The 13858-nt window shown below is 39.9% G+C and overlaps 1 protein-coding gene across 3 annotated transcripts in view; it reads left to right on the top strand.

Annotated features, from left to right (window-relative positions):
* The window catches only part of FRMD3 (FERM domain containing 3), a 135881-nt gene that overhangs the window by 79232 nt on the left and 42791 nt on the right, over positions 1-13858 (top strand). For all 3 annotated transcript variants that reach the window (XM_069001917.1, XM_069001919.1, XM_069001918.1), the window contains exon 4: positions 5182-5260. In XM_069001917.1, coding sequence (XP_068858018.1) covers positions 5182-5260 — 79 coding nt within the window. The remainder of the gene's footprint in view (positions 1-5181; positions 5261-13858) is intronic.

Genomic DNA, 13858 nt, shown 5'->3' with positions numbered 1-13858 from the left:
TGTTAAAGAGACCATCCTCCTGGTATTTAATCTGGTAATCTTCCTCCTATGTGCTCTGTATGTCTCGCAGCTTGTCTAGAATGAGAGCTCAGATTTCCAGGGTGATTGCTGAGACACCTGACCCAGAGGTGGAAAATCCTGAGTGGTGTGGGGAATGGGAGGATATGGGCCAAACCTTGAAGAAATTCTCTGACCCAATGGTTTGCAATTTTTCCCCTGAACAAGTTCAGAAACCAGCTGAGGTGCGGAAATATTTGAAAGAGAAATACAATGACAATTCTAATGAGAAAAAGCTCATTGCAATAGTTGGGCTTTGGCATATGCCTATCTCACACTGCAGCAGGTAAAGGTAGAGGGGCAGGAAGATAAATCAGCAGAGCCTGCAGACACCCCACCCCACACTCAGGCTGCAGCCAAACCAGACAGCAAGCCCAAACCAGATGGAGAGTCTAAGCCACTGAAAGTGGCTCCTGTCACAAGGAAAAAACACACAACCAAAACTGATCATCCAGTGAAATATGAGGATAATGCAGGGGAAGGAACCTCAAAAAATGCAGGGGAAGGAACCTCAAAACCACCAACTGACTCAGGCACAGAAACCATTACTGAGTCCATGTCCATAAAGGACCTTCACAGCCTAAGAAAGGACTACACCCGATGGTCTGATGAATCCATAATAAGTTGGTCCGTATTTGGGATGCTGCAGGTGATGATGTGATGCTGGATGGTGCTGAAGTGAGGCGTTTGGGTTCCCTGTCACACGATCCACTTATCGACCAAGCGATGAAAAGGGGGGCTGACTCTACCAGTCTCTGGAAATGGGTTTTGACAGGCGTGACTGAAAGATATATGTGTGGAGATGATCTCTATATGCAGCAAACCTCGTGGAAGACCATAGAACAAGGGGTCCAATGCCTGAGAGAACTAGGGGTTGTAGAGATTGTCTTCACAAATGACCCAGGATTGAGGAGTCCAGACCGGATCAGAGTTAATCCATTGCTGTGGCAAAAACTCATACACCTTGGGCCACCAGAATACGCTTCTGCTTTAGCAATAATGAAACCAAACTACGGTGCGAATGAGACTGTGAAGGATATGGCAGTGAAACTCCGAGTAATGCAGACTCTGTGCATGGCCCAACACATGCAAGAATCGCAGCTGTGGAAACATGGGTGCAGAAAATGGAAGATGAAATAAAGAAGAATCACCAGGAATGCAAGAAGGACATCAAAGAGGGCCTTCTCCAAATCTTGGCGGTACAGATCAGAGATTCTGATACCAAGCGCGAACGTTCCCAAGACACCCAGCCAGCAACCAATCCCCACACAGCCACTCAGTCCCTCACCATCAGGATCAGGGAGAGAAGGGTAAAAGCTGGAAAACTCATGGGTTAAGACTAAGACAGTTTAATAGGGAAAGGAAAAGCACACACAAGCAAATCAAAACAAGGGATTAATTCACCACTTCCCATGGGCAGGGAGGTGTTCAGCCACCTCCAGGACAGCACGGGCCCACCATATGTAACAGTGACTTGGGAAGAAAATCACTCCAAAAATCTCCCCTTCCTCCTTTTTCCTCCTACTTTATATACTGAACATGATGCCATGTCATCTGGAATATCCCTGTGGTCAGTTTGGGTCACCTGTCCTGGCTGTGTCTCCTCCCAGCCTCCCATGTAGTCACAGTCTCCTCCCCAGTGTGCCGGTACAAAAAGCAGCGAAGGCCTTGGCTCTGTGCAAGCCCTGCTCAGCAACAACAGAAACATCTCTGTATTATCCACCCCATGTTCAACACAAAACACAGTCCCCTACCAGTCACTGTGAAGGAAATTAACTCTACCCCAGCATAAACCAGCACACATGAATACTTTTTTCTTTTTTCAGATTATTTTTCTATGAAGAAAATGGTAATATGAATGTGTAGGTTTTTTGTAGACTTTGTGATTCTCATGTGAGACTCAGTCCCTTAATTACTGATGTCTGTACCAAGGGAGGCAGTTCCCATATTCCTCTTTGTTCAGGTCAGGGTGTTGTAGCTTTGGGCATACATTAGGGAGATTCTTACTGTTTCATGTACATAGAATATTCTATCTTAGTTAAATGTAAGTCAAATAAACTTTAAAAACATACAATCAGTTGCCTGGAAAACTATGCTCTGTGTGTAGTTCCTTCATGAGGAACATTTAACATAATTTAAATGATCTTATTTGTTCTTTTGCCTTCACCTCTTACATACTGTTCACATATAAACTGGCAAATCAATAGTTCTGCTTCAATGGAGTTTGCTGTCAACACTATTCTCCACACTAAAGTCCTTTTAAATTATTGCAATTGTGAATCATTTTTAGTGAGAAAGTGAACTCTGATGGTAGGAAGTTCTGACAGAGCCTTGGGCATTTCTCTATGCCGGCTGCTCCTTATCTGAGAGATAAAGGACCCTTCTAAAAGTAAAGGCTTATAAGAAATGGCTATTAAAAAACTGATTATGTGCTTGTTTGTTTTCTGTTGATGAAATGTGCTCCTGCAAATTTTGCTCTGTTTTGGGAAGGTTTGTTGTTAATGTTTGCACTTTAATATGTAAGTGGTAGAAGTAATTTTGCTTTCAAGGAATTGAGAAATTATCTGGCTTGACAAATCACATCTCTTGAGCTGATAAAATTCTGCTATGAGAAACTAATGAAAGAACGTGAAGTCCTGATGTGAATTTCTCCAGTGCAGTAAAATCTATAAGACAAAGGCCTTGTTAAATATTTACATATCATCTAATGTGTCTTGGGAATAACCTTAGGCTTATGATCTACCTTAAAATTAAGATGGAGAGTAAAGTGGATATCTCTGGGAGTTCCCTTCTTCCCCATTCAAATGTTCATTGTGTCTGGTTTTCTAATCAAGAATAAGAAACAGAAAAAGAAGATCTCCTTCTGTAATTGCAGGGAACTTTCTTATCTCCAGAGATGAATTAGATGGATGGGTTCATATTCTTTTTAACATTTCAAATTGCTAGCTGTGTTTGTTCCATTCTTGCACAGCAATAGAGAAGGGACTGCAGGTTGCAGCAGACTTGTGTAGTAATGCTGCACTGCCGAGGAGGAATATTGTTACAGAAGCTTGAGTCTAGGAAAAGATTTGCAAAATAGGCTTTAAGCTGCCTTGACAAATCTCCTGCATGTCCTGTGCATTGGTGTGTACTTCTGTCACATACTGTTCTTCTGCTACAAATAAAACATTTCCTACTTTAACATTTCTTATGAATGTGGGCTATTTTTATAGTGCAGTTCAGCGTCCTTTCCTCACTATGATACTCTTTTCTTATAGGGCAGCTGCTACTTTTATGTGGTTATTGCCAGAGTGCACTCTTCTAATACAAATCCTTTTTCTTTCTTTCTTTATTTTTACCACAGCAAGATTTTCAATTTTTTTATTGACATCCAAAAAATTGGGTAAAATTCAGTACATTTTGGGGTCTTGCAGTAGGCTTGTATTTGCTAGGGCCCTCATTAACTACTCTTACATCTGCATTGCTATTTCAAGCCCAAACTAAATCGAAATCTGCCAAAATATCTAAAAGGTCTTTTTTTTTCTGAGGAAGAGCTCTTGCTTGTTTAATTCAGTTTGTCTCTTCTATCACGTTTTGTAAGTGGAACAGTATTCCAAAAGCATGGGTTTTCCTCCCTTGCTTAGTTTTAAGATGCTTACTGAGGAGTGAGAGAACCGTTTAAGATGACTTCATTTATCTTGTGCTTTGTCCAGGCAACACGACTCCTTAGTGAGTTTCTGCCTGGCTGCTTTCCTTTCTGGGACAGTGAATTCGCTCTACCTTCTACGCTGCTGTAGCAGGGCAGGGAAGACATAATGATGTCTGCTGTTTTACAGCCTCTTTTCAGACAGTGCTGCAGTCTAAGACAGCAAAGCCCACAGAAAATAGACGGAGTGTTTCTCTAGCCTTCAGAGGGCTTCTCCAGATTTGAAAAGTGTGAAAGTTCAAACCTCCTCTAGAGAAAAAGGCTTATTTTTCTTTATTCATTTCCTCTTCATTTCTATTTATTATTGATTACTTGTTTTCTTTTTTTTTTCCTGTATTTTTCATCATTCCATTCCCATCCCTTCTGAATTTCCTCCTTGTGTCTTAAATGAGTAGTTATTTAAACAAGGAAAAAAGGTGAAATGAGCAGTTTCAATTGAGGCTGACTGTACTTAAAATAAGTATAATGTGAGGTTTTGAAAGAGGAACATATTCCTTTATCTTCAAGAAGAGTTGAGCCTTCCAAAAGATACCAAACGTAACAAAAGATTCAATGCATTTTAATTTTCTATTGCTGTTGTACATCACACGGAACTGTGTGGTATCCAGAGATGTGTTTCTGGAACACTGCAGTCAGAGTAGATCGAAGAGTATCATGATTGTTGAACTAATTACCGTATGAAGCTTATACCAAGCCTATGAACTGGTAAACTTTAGAGGTTGGTACAGTAAAATGTTCTGGTAGCTTACTAATTACTGTTATAATTTACAATTAAAAAAAAGTATTATTGATTTCACCTGGTGGTGTCTTCCATTTTCTCTGGAATTTTTTTTTGCAGTTTTTTCTGCCTTCTCTTTTCCTGCTGTAAAAGCACCATTTCTTCAAGGTTTTGCAAAGTTAAAACTGACTGCATACATTGAGAATATACCACAAACAAAATATTTTAAAACTAACTAGAATATTATGGACTTCACTCTGAATCAAAGTGGTTGAGAGACACTGATTAAAAAATTGTAATATTTCCTGTTGTCATGATCCTTTCCTCTTTCTCCATTCCCTTTCCCCTTTTCCTTTTCTTTTCCCTCCCTTTCATTTCTCTTGAAAGGTTTGTATGTAAAGCCTGGTATTGATACCATTGCTCAGAATTAGGTACTATTATTAAATACTGGAAACAGAAATATTTCTATTGTTATTAGGAAAGGTACAGAAATATTTCTATTTAGTTTCACAAATTAAATTGTTTCTTCAATTTTGTAGTATTACCAATGCTTACTGTTTGCCAAAAAAACCACCCCAAAATAAAGCATATATAATACTTACTGCTCTTGTTTGAACCTCTGCCTAAACTAACCACTAGTAAAACTCTAAAGTCGCTCTTTCATAGTGGCTTAAGCAATGTTTCTTTGCTAGTGTTCTCATGCTTTTTCTTTATGTTTCAGCTCATCCACCATACACCATGTGCTTTAGAGTGAAATTCTACCCACATGAACCCTTGAAGATTAAAGAAGAGCTCACCAGGTATTTTTTGGTGGTTTTTTTTTGTTTGTTTGGTTGGTTGTTTTGTTTGGTTTTGTTTGGTTTTGTTTGGTTTTGTTTTGTTTTGTTTAATCTGTGCATTTAATGTGCATTGCTAACAAGTTCAAGAAAAGGCAGATTGTGTGGGGTAGATTTCTCACTATTTCTGCTAAAATTAGCATAGGCTGACATTTGCAATACTGATCACTCTTCTTTTTATTGTGATTTTTAAAAGCAGTTTAAGAGAGCTTTTCTATAACATACATTTTCTATAACATAGTCTTTATTTCTCTTTCTTTCTTTCTTTCTTTCTTTCTTTCTTTCTTTCTTTCTCTCTCTCTCTCTCTCTTTCTCTCTTTCTCTCTTTCTCTCTTTCTCTCTTTCTCTCTCTCTCTCTTTCTCTCTCTCTCTCTTTCTTTCTCTTTTTCTCTCTTTCTTTCTCTCTTTCTCTCCCTCTTTCCTTCTCTCTTTCTTTCTCTCTTTCTCTTTTTTTTTTCCTCTGAAATAATCTGGGAAGTTTAATTCAGTCCTCACTATTTCAATAGGTGTATGTATAGTCTCACTGAATTTTTGCTTGTGTGTGTCTTTAGGATCATAAACAAGATAGTCTTTTCAAAGTACTGATAGGCCTTTAGCAAACTGATGTAGAGGTGAAATATATTTATATTATTCGAGTGCAACTGCTATGGAGGGTAAGAATTCTTGCTGCTTATGTTGGAATTTCAAAATTTATGCTGTGAAAACAGAGCTGTACAAGAGCTCAGTCGTGCTTAATGAATGGGAGCTTTGTCCTTACTGCTGGCCATTGTGAGTATTCTCTTGCTCTGGGCATTTTTCCAAGAAGTGTATGTGTGGGAGGGAAATGTAGGAAAGTAACAGCTCTTTTGAGCTCTGCACCAGCTATGCAGGACTGTATGTACGTTTTACCACCTTGTTAGTGAGCAGGCCACACTGCTGGCTGTTGGCTGCATGCTGCAGAAGAACTGAGTGCCTCATCACTTGTTGCCTTAGGTTCTTTGTTGATGCTCCTCCTGAGCACTGCAAGTTCTTATGCTCACAAGTCACTTCATGAATGTGGGTGATCCCATTGTTACTGACCTCATACTGAAAGTTTCAGAAACAGCTTGTGCTCTGCTGAATGGTATGTTTATAGTTTGTATAGAACAGCTGGAGCATGCTGTTCATATTATAGCTATTTATCTTGGATGAAATACTAAAACCGTTCAGCTGAGTAAACACGTTGTAAAGCAGGATGTCAATGGATTTTCATTATTTGTTACTGTTTGTCCTTGGATGAACATTTTACCTTTTATGGTCCAGAGTATAAGCTTTGTATAGACCTTTCTCATTCAAGAGTCTAAATTAATTTACTTTAAAAAAACTTCTTGGATATCCTCCCAGGATAAATTTTATTGAAATGCAAAACACCAAGAATTGGCTCACTGATGTGTATTGTGCTGTGAGTATGTTTTAGTCTTTGCTGGGATATTTCAATTTTTAAAGTAATTTTTTGAATTTTTAAAGTAAAGTTGCTGTGTGAGAAATGGGTTACAGTCTTTTATAAAAACTAATGCCATTAAGAGCTTAAAAAGGAGAAATAATTTGAGACATCATTAATTCAACCTGGTTTTGTATCTGATCAGCTTAATAGTTTCCCAGTGTTGTTATCTGGGAAGATTTGCTTCGTCTCTGCGCATGTGTCTTACACAATAACTAAATACAGAAAATGCTCCTCAAATGAGCAAGTGGAGTGCAGTCATGTAACCCACCTCTGAGAATTTGCTTCATGACCAAAGCAGAGGGTCACATCCAAGGTGATGCTCTAGATTGGCTGGAGTTATTTTTCTTTTCCTTGAATTGGAACAATTGGTGAAATTCAAGCAGGAAAATGTTCATTAGCATTTGACAGAGCACAGTCATGAAACGTTGAAGACTAGTTGGCTTCTTGGTAGATTTTTTTTTGCCTTTTTTTTTAGTATTGCTGTGTTCATTTGACAATCATATTTTTGTTTTGAAAATAAATAATTAATATTGTCACCCTTTGACTTAAAAGCCATCTGTACTTCCCAGCTGTATGTACAGTCAGCTGAGTGAGAGTAATAGTGCTTTGCATTTCTGTTACTGTCTGTGCCTATACATGTCAGAGTTGCTCTCTCACTTCTTCAGCTGGGTGGAAATCTGATGGGTGTCAGTGGTCCCCATTTGAATAACGAAATTAAGTTACAGTAAGACATTCTGTCGCATTGCTATGCCACTCTTTGGTTCAGAACATTAATTAACCCTGTGATTAATCTCTCATGTGGATTATTGTTGATGCAGTCTTTGTAAAAGCTTTATAGGAATAAATCTTTAATGAAGCATCTTAGAGACATCAGAGAGACTTACAGTTCTTAAAAAGAACTGCTTTTCCTACTCTTTCCACAGAAATAGCTGATGTAAAAAAATCATCTATTCAGTAGATGAAGCCGTGTGTGTAAGGGACAAAGGTTTGATTTCTGTAAAACTGGTGTAATAGGGGTAGAGACACTATTCAGGATTTAGACATCACTTGCAGGAAGAAAATTTAACAGTTGTCACCTCAGATTACTGATTCTTCATTTCTGTCCTAACTTATAGGTTGGGCTTGACTGTAATCCTTGAGTTACTCTGTGGTTTAACATGTGAAACTATTTTCAGAAATGAAGCTGGAGAATGACCTAGCTGAAGTTATCACTATGTCCATGATATTACAGAAAAAGCTCCTGTAGTATTCTGAAAGTATGTGCACCCTGCCTGTTCAAAGGCCAGGAGTGCCTTGGGCAACAGATGATGCTGCGTGCTTGCCTGTCACTACATTTTATTAGTCTGCTAAGGACAACTATGAATATTTCCATCACATTGTACCTTTCCAGCCACTTACTTTCATCTTCTCTTGTTTTAATTAACAACTGCTTCCATAACTATGCTTTTGAAATAAAATCAGTGCCTGCCTTTGGATGTCAAGCCACTCTGAGATATTATTGCTAAAGAAGAAATTCTGTGGAAAATATTTTTGCCTCTCACTGTGGAAGGCAGTTCTGTGTGGTCCTTGGTCACTGTTTTCTCTAGAATGAGCAGGTTTAGGATGGTAATTCACAAGTTAGCTTCAGTGGCCATGGGGGTTTTTGCCTTGATCTCTCTTGCTTATGTAGTAATAGACTACCTGAAATCCAACTTGTCAACGAAGTCCAAATCTTAATGCACTTCAGTGCTTCTCAGCTCATCGTTTTAATGGCTGTCAACATGGATTTAGAAGATCTGTCCTTATTTCTGGAAATACTGTTTCCACAGCAGGGCACTGAAGCAGCACATTTGAAACATGTTTGAGAAAGACTAAAGCTATGCTTTTTCTCTTCAATTAGGCAATTTTTCCAATGCCAGCTAAAAATTGTGATGAGAAAGTAGCAAGGATTTAACTTATTTTTCTCAAATTATTTGGCCTCTGAATGTGCACTGGAGGCTCAGCAGACTGCAACGCAAGCAGTGTATATACATTTTAGAATGTTTTTTATAATCTTTTAAATGGAGAAAGATGATCAGCCTTAGTAGAAGACTGATGCTGCTTGTAGTGGTGATGCTTGGCACCCCTCAAAGCCTTTCTCTCACTTTCTTCCACAGCTGGACCTCTCACAGGGGAGAGAAAATATAATGAAGGGTCCATGAATTGAGATAAGGACCAGGAGAGATCACTCACCAAATACCATCACAGGAAAAGAAGCTGGAATTGGAGACATTAATTGGATTTATTACTGACAAAATCAGAGAAGGATAATGAGAAGTAAAATAAGATCTTAAAAATGCCTTCCCCCCCACGCCTCCCTCATTCCCAGCTTTACCTGCTCCCCCAATGGCACAGAGAGATGGGAAATGAGGATTATGGTCAGTTCATCAGAAGTTGTTTCTCCCACTGCTCAGGGAGAGTTCTTCCCCTGCTGCACCGTGGGGTCCCTCCCACAGGAGACAGTTTCCATGAACTTCTCCAGTGTGAGTCCATCTCACAAGCAACAGCTCTCTGTGACCTGCTGCAGTGTGAGTCCATCCCATGGATAGCAGTCCTCCCAAAACTGCTGCAGCGTGGGTCACTCTTCCACAGGGTGCAGTCCTCCATAGACAGGCTGCTCCAGCATAGACCCCTCTCTCCATGGGCCTCCCATGGGTTCACAGCCCAACCTTGTCAACTAGACAATAGCACCAAATGCCACATCCAGCCTTGTCTTAAACACCACCAGGGATGGTGACTCCACCACCTCCCTGGGCAGCCCGTTCCAATGCCCAGCCACCCTTTCTGTGAAGAACTTCTTCCTACTGTCCAATCTAAACCACCACTCATGCAGCTTCAGACTGTGTCCTCTTGTCCTGTCACTGGTTGCCTGGGAGAAGAGACCGACCCTCACCTGGCTGCACCCTCCTTTCAAATAACTGTAGAGCGATTAGGCCTCCCCTGAGCCTCCTTTTCTCCAGTCTAAATAAGCCCAGCTCCCTCAGCTAATCCTCACAGGCCTTGTGCTCCAGACCCTTCACCAGCCTTCTTGCCTTTGTCCGGACATGTTTGAGCATCTCAACATCCTTCCTGAATTGAGGTGCCCAGAAGTGGACACGGCACTCAAGATGTGGCCTCACCAGTGCCCTGTACAGGGTGACAATCACTGCCCTGGTCCTGCTGGCCACACTATTGCTGATACAGGCCAGGATGCCATTGGTCTTCTTGGCCTCAGTGGCCAAGAAGGCACTCTGCTTGCTCATGTTCAGTCCACTGTGAATCGGTACCCCCAGATCTCTTTCTGTCTGGCCTCTGTCCAGCCACTCTGTCCCCAGCCTGTAGTGTTACAAGGGATTGTTGTGACCAAAGTGTAGGACCCAGCACTATCATATCACTGGATTTGGTCTATTTATCCAACCTGTCCAGGTCCCGTTGGAGAACCCTCCTACCCTGCAGCAGATCAACACTTACACTCAACCTGGTGTGATCTGCAAATTTGCTGATGGTGGACTCGATCCCCTCACCCAGATTATCAGTAAAGATATTAAACAAGACTGGCCCCAGCACTGATCCCTGGGTGACACCACTAGTGACAGGCCACCAACTGGATGTAACTCTATTCACCACCAGTCTCTGGGCCTTCTATCCAGCCAGTTCTTTTCTTTTTAGAGCAGCATTTGCAATGTGGCCTGACAGGACTGGGGTAGAGGCCTTGAATACATACAGTTTTGGCATTACTGTTAATTTCTTTTCTCTTAATTTTCTTTTTAGTTAATTCCCATTGTTTTTCCAGAAAGCATGATAGCTTGATGGGGAGAGAAGGTTTTCTTTTGCTATGTGCATCAAACTCTGTGCAGAAAAAAAGATATTCTGTAGTTCACTATAATGTCCAAGGTTATTCTGCTGACATGGCATGAAAAGATATAAAATTGCTACGAAGAAAGTTTTAACTCCAGAAATCATTCAATCCACAGCATACATAGCATCCCAGCAGACTTTATAGAAAGTGTAGATATTTTGCTCTGTGCCTCTCTTCACTGTTCTTGTTCACAGATGAGAGCCCTGAGAGGGTCCACAGCTGGGAAAGCTTGAGATGCTGTTCATGAACAAGATATGAACAGTTGAGGGAGTATGGACAGATAGATCCAAAGACTGATCACACTTGGGCACTGATTTATATTTTGTTATTTGTTTTCAGTGTTCTTGTTTAGGTGATAAATAAATCAGTATTTTTTATTTCTTATATAATAAAGCATCCCAGGGCTTCATACTTTCTTATCCTCAAATCCCTATATTATAGTGTGTATGCATAATTAAAATCAGAGAATATAAAGTCATTTGAGGTCCCAAAGGAATGCTCTAAAATGCTACAGATTGTACTGTATCGGCAGTAATCCATGGTTATTGTAGAAAAAAAAGAGTTCTGGAAGTGGGCATGGGTCAGTACCTGGTGGAATTAACCGAAGATGGATTATTTCAACTAGCTTTCATCATGCCCTTTTTTCCTAATCCATATTTCCTAATCCAAGAAGCAATCTTCAATGAGTACTTTGACACAGGAAAAGCAGAAGAAAAAAAGAAAAAAATTGTTTAACTGGAAATCATATAAAATGACAAAGACATGGGGTATGTCAACATGGCACACTCAGTGTTTGTCTAGTCCAGTCTCAATCAGCTGTACTTGATATTGCCATGTGCTGGAAGAGTCTGGTGCTTTTCCCTCCAGAATCAGGAGGCCAGTTGAGGTTGACAGTGCCCCAGCTGGTTGTTAATGCCTGAATATCAAATGATTTATTTGCAAGTTGGAAAGTCGTGCAATACATTAATAGCTCTAAGCTGGGCTTGTGCTGCTAACCCATTTCTGGACATCATTTAGGAATACCTCTGCTCCTCTTGGTACCCTGTTCTGCTTTTCTTGAAATGTGCAGTCATAGCTGTGCTTTGATGTCTATGAAAGTCCACTTGTCTATTTTGGCTTTGTCACGGCCACATTGGCAGTTGTCAAGTGAGTTTATAATTTTAACACTATTGGAGTCACAATCAGATTGAATACCATTGGTCTTAAAAGTGAATGTTTTGTTAATAACAATTTGTTAATACGCTGCAGGCTTGCAGATAACATTCAGGGTGGGGAAAAAATTACCCAGGAGAGTCATGGTTTTTTGGATGGAGATAGTGCCTGAGGGAGCAGAGGCCTTGTACATGTTCAGAGCTCTTGGTGTCTTCTGAGGGGAGGGCAGAATGGCAGAGAAGATGCAGTCCAGTCATAGTGTTTTGCAGGAAAGACTATTCCTGCGCTGTGGTGGGACTTTTATGTAGCCAGGAGCCAAAACAATGCTTGTCTCTTACTGCTGCTTTGTCTGCTTACTCATTAGTGAAATTAATTACTATGTAACAATAAAGATTTTTTCCCCTGTAGCCAGTGCTGTCAAGCAACTCACTGGGATAGTAATTATTCACCCTTTTCATTTTCCCAAGAAAAGACCATACACCCTAACGTAGGCACTGACCAGCTCTGAAGCCAGGAGGACAAACCCGTATCTTGCTAGATGTAAGTGGTAGTCATAATCCTGACCGCAGAAGTGAGAGATTTGAGATTACTGGAAAGCTGTTATTAAAGTCACCTTCCCACCCCCACCCCAGGGCATAAAGTGAAGTACTTCTTTCGGAAGGAATAGTTTTGGTGTGGGTTTGGGTGTTTTGGGCCTTTTTTTATTACTAGGTATCTATGATTTTGGCAGTATAGGAGGGACATAGGCTCAGAATGGAGATAAGGAGTGTTGATACCTTCATTGTGTTTTGAGTCCTTAGCATTAGTATTTTTCTTCAGGGGGCATAGAACAAGGAGGGTGATTCTTTCTACATGTGCCAGTTAACCCAGAAGATAGTCATGCAGTTTCTCAAATAACAAGGTAGTTCCTACTGCTTTTGATATTTGATATTTTAAGAGAAGCAGAATTTTCCTTTTTCTTGTGTTTGGATGAAGATTATGCTTTGAAATCATGATAGGTATGCCCTCAGTTCCTAATTCCCCTCTAGAATTTGTCTTATGACTGATCAGATACATTGAAAGGGCAACTGCTGTATTGACATCAGTGTGGCATGTTTATTGTCATGTGTATCTGTTTGAGAAATGGAGACGTGGGTTTAAGCCATGCTAGATGAACAGAACTTTCATATTGCTTCAGAAAAACAAGGAAACTAATAGATGATCTCCTTCACTCAAATTCACTAAAGGGTTTTTTAAATTATTATATTAGGAATTTTAACACTTCATGCCTATTTATTTTAGTATTAATTTCTGGATATTTTTTCCTTACTTGTTTCATCATTCCTTTTTTTTATTTGGTAATAATGTTTTTCTTCACAACCTCCTGAGCCAGTTAGTTCACTATCTGCTATGTCAGGTGCTTTCTTTCCTCTGCCCTAAGCAATTTCCTGATTTCACATATTTTCCCCTAACTCTAGTATTGCAGGATTCAGTGGATAGCAGTTCTGCATTTGCCTTTCCCACTATGCTCATAATTTCAGAAGACTTGCTCTTATTCCTCCTTAAACACCATCTTGCCCTGTAAGGGAAGCTCTATCCTCTCATTCATTTTAGTTCTTCCCTGTTAATCAAGCTCAGCTATGTCATACAGAGACCAGAACTAGGTGAAATATTCAAGGTATGATGACTTAAAGGTTTTAAATAGTGACAAAATGTCCCTCTGTTTTTTTCATAATATCATTCCAAGTGGTGCCCAACATTTTCTTGATTTTGTTTTTGGCCACTGCTGTACTCTAAGTTGATGTTTTCAGAGCTAATAGAGTGATGATTTTTCCTTAATTTAAACGATATCAAAATCCTACTCAAGTACCAGTAAATAAACAAGCAATATATTTTAGCTAATATAATTATTTTTTCTATCACACAATCACAGAATCAATTAGGTTGGAAAAGATATCTTACATCATTGAGTCCAACCTATGACTTAAAACCACCATGTTCAGTAGACCATGGCACTGAGTACCCCACCTCCCTGGGCAGCCCATTCTAATGTCTAACCACCCATTCTTTGAGGAAATTCTTCCTACTGTCCAACCTAAACCACCACTCATGC

Source organism: Aphelocoma coerulescens (genome assembly GCF_041296385.1).
Source record: "Aphelocoma coerulescens isolate FSJ_1873_10779 chromosome Z unlocalized genomic scaffold, UR_Acoe_1.0 ChrZ, whole genome shotgun sequence".
In the NCBI taxonomy this organism is placed as follows: Eukaryota; Metazoa; Chordata; class Aves; order Passeriformes; family Corvidae; genus Aphelocoma; species Aphelocoma coerulescens.
The sequence above is the reverse complement of the archived record's forward strand: the minus strand, read 5'-3'. Positions and strand labels throughout refer to the sequence as shown.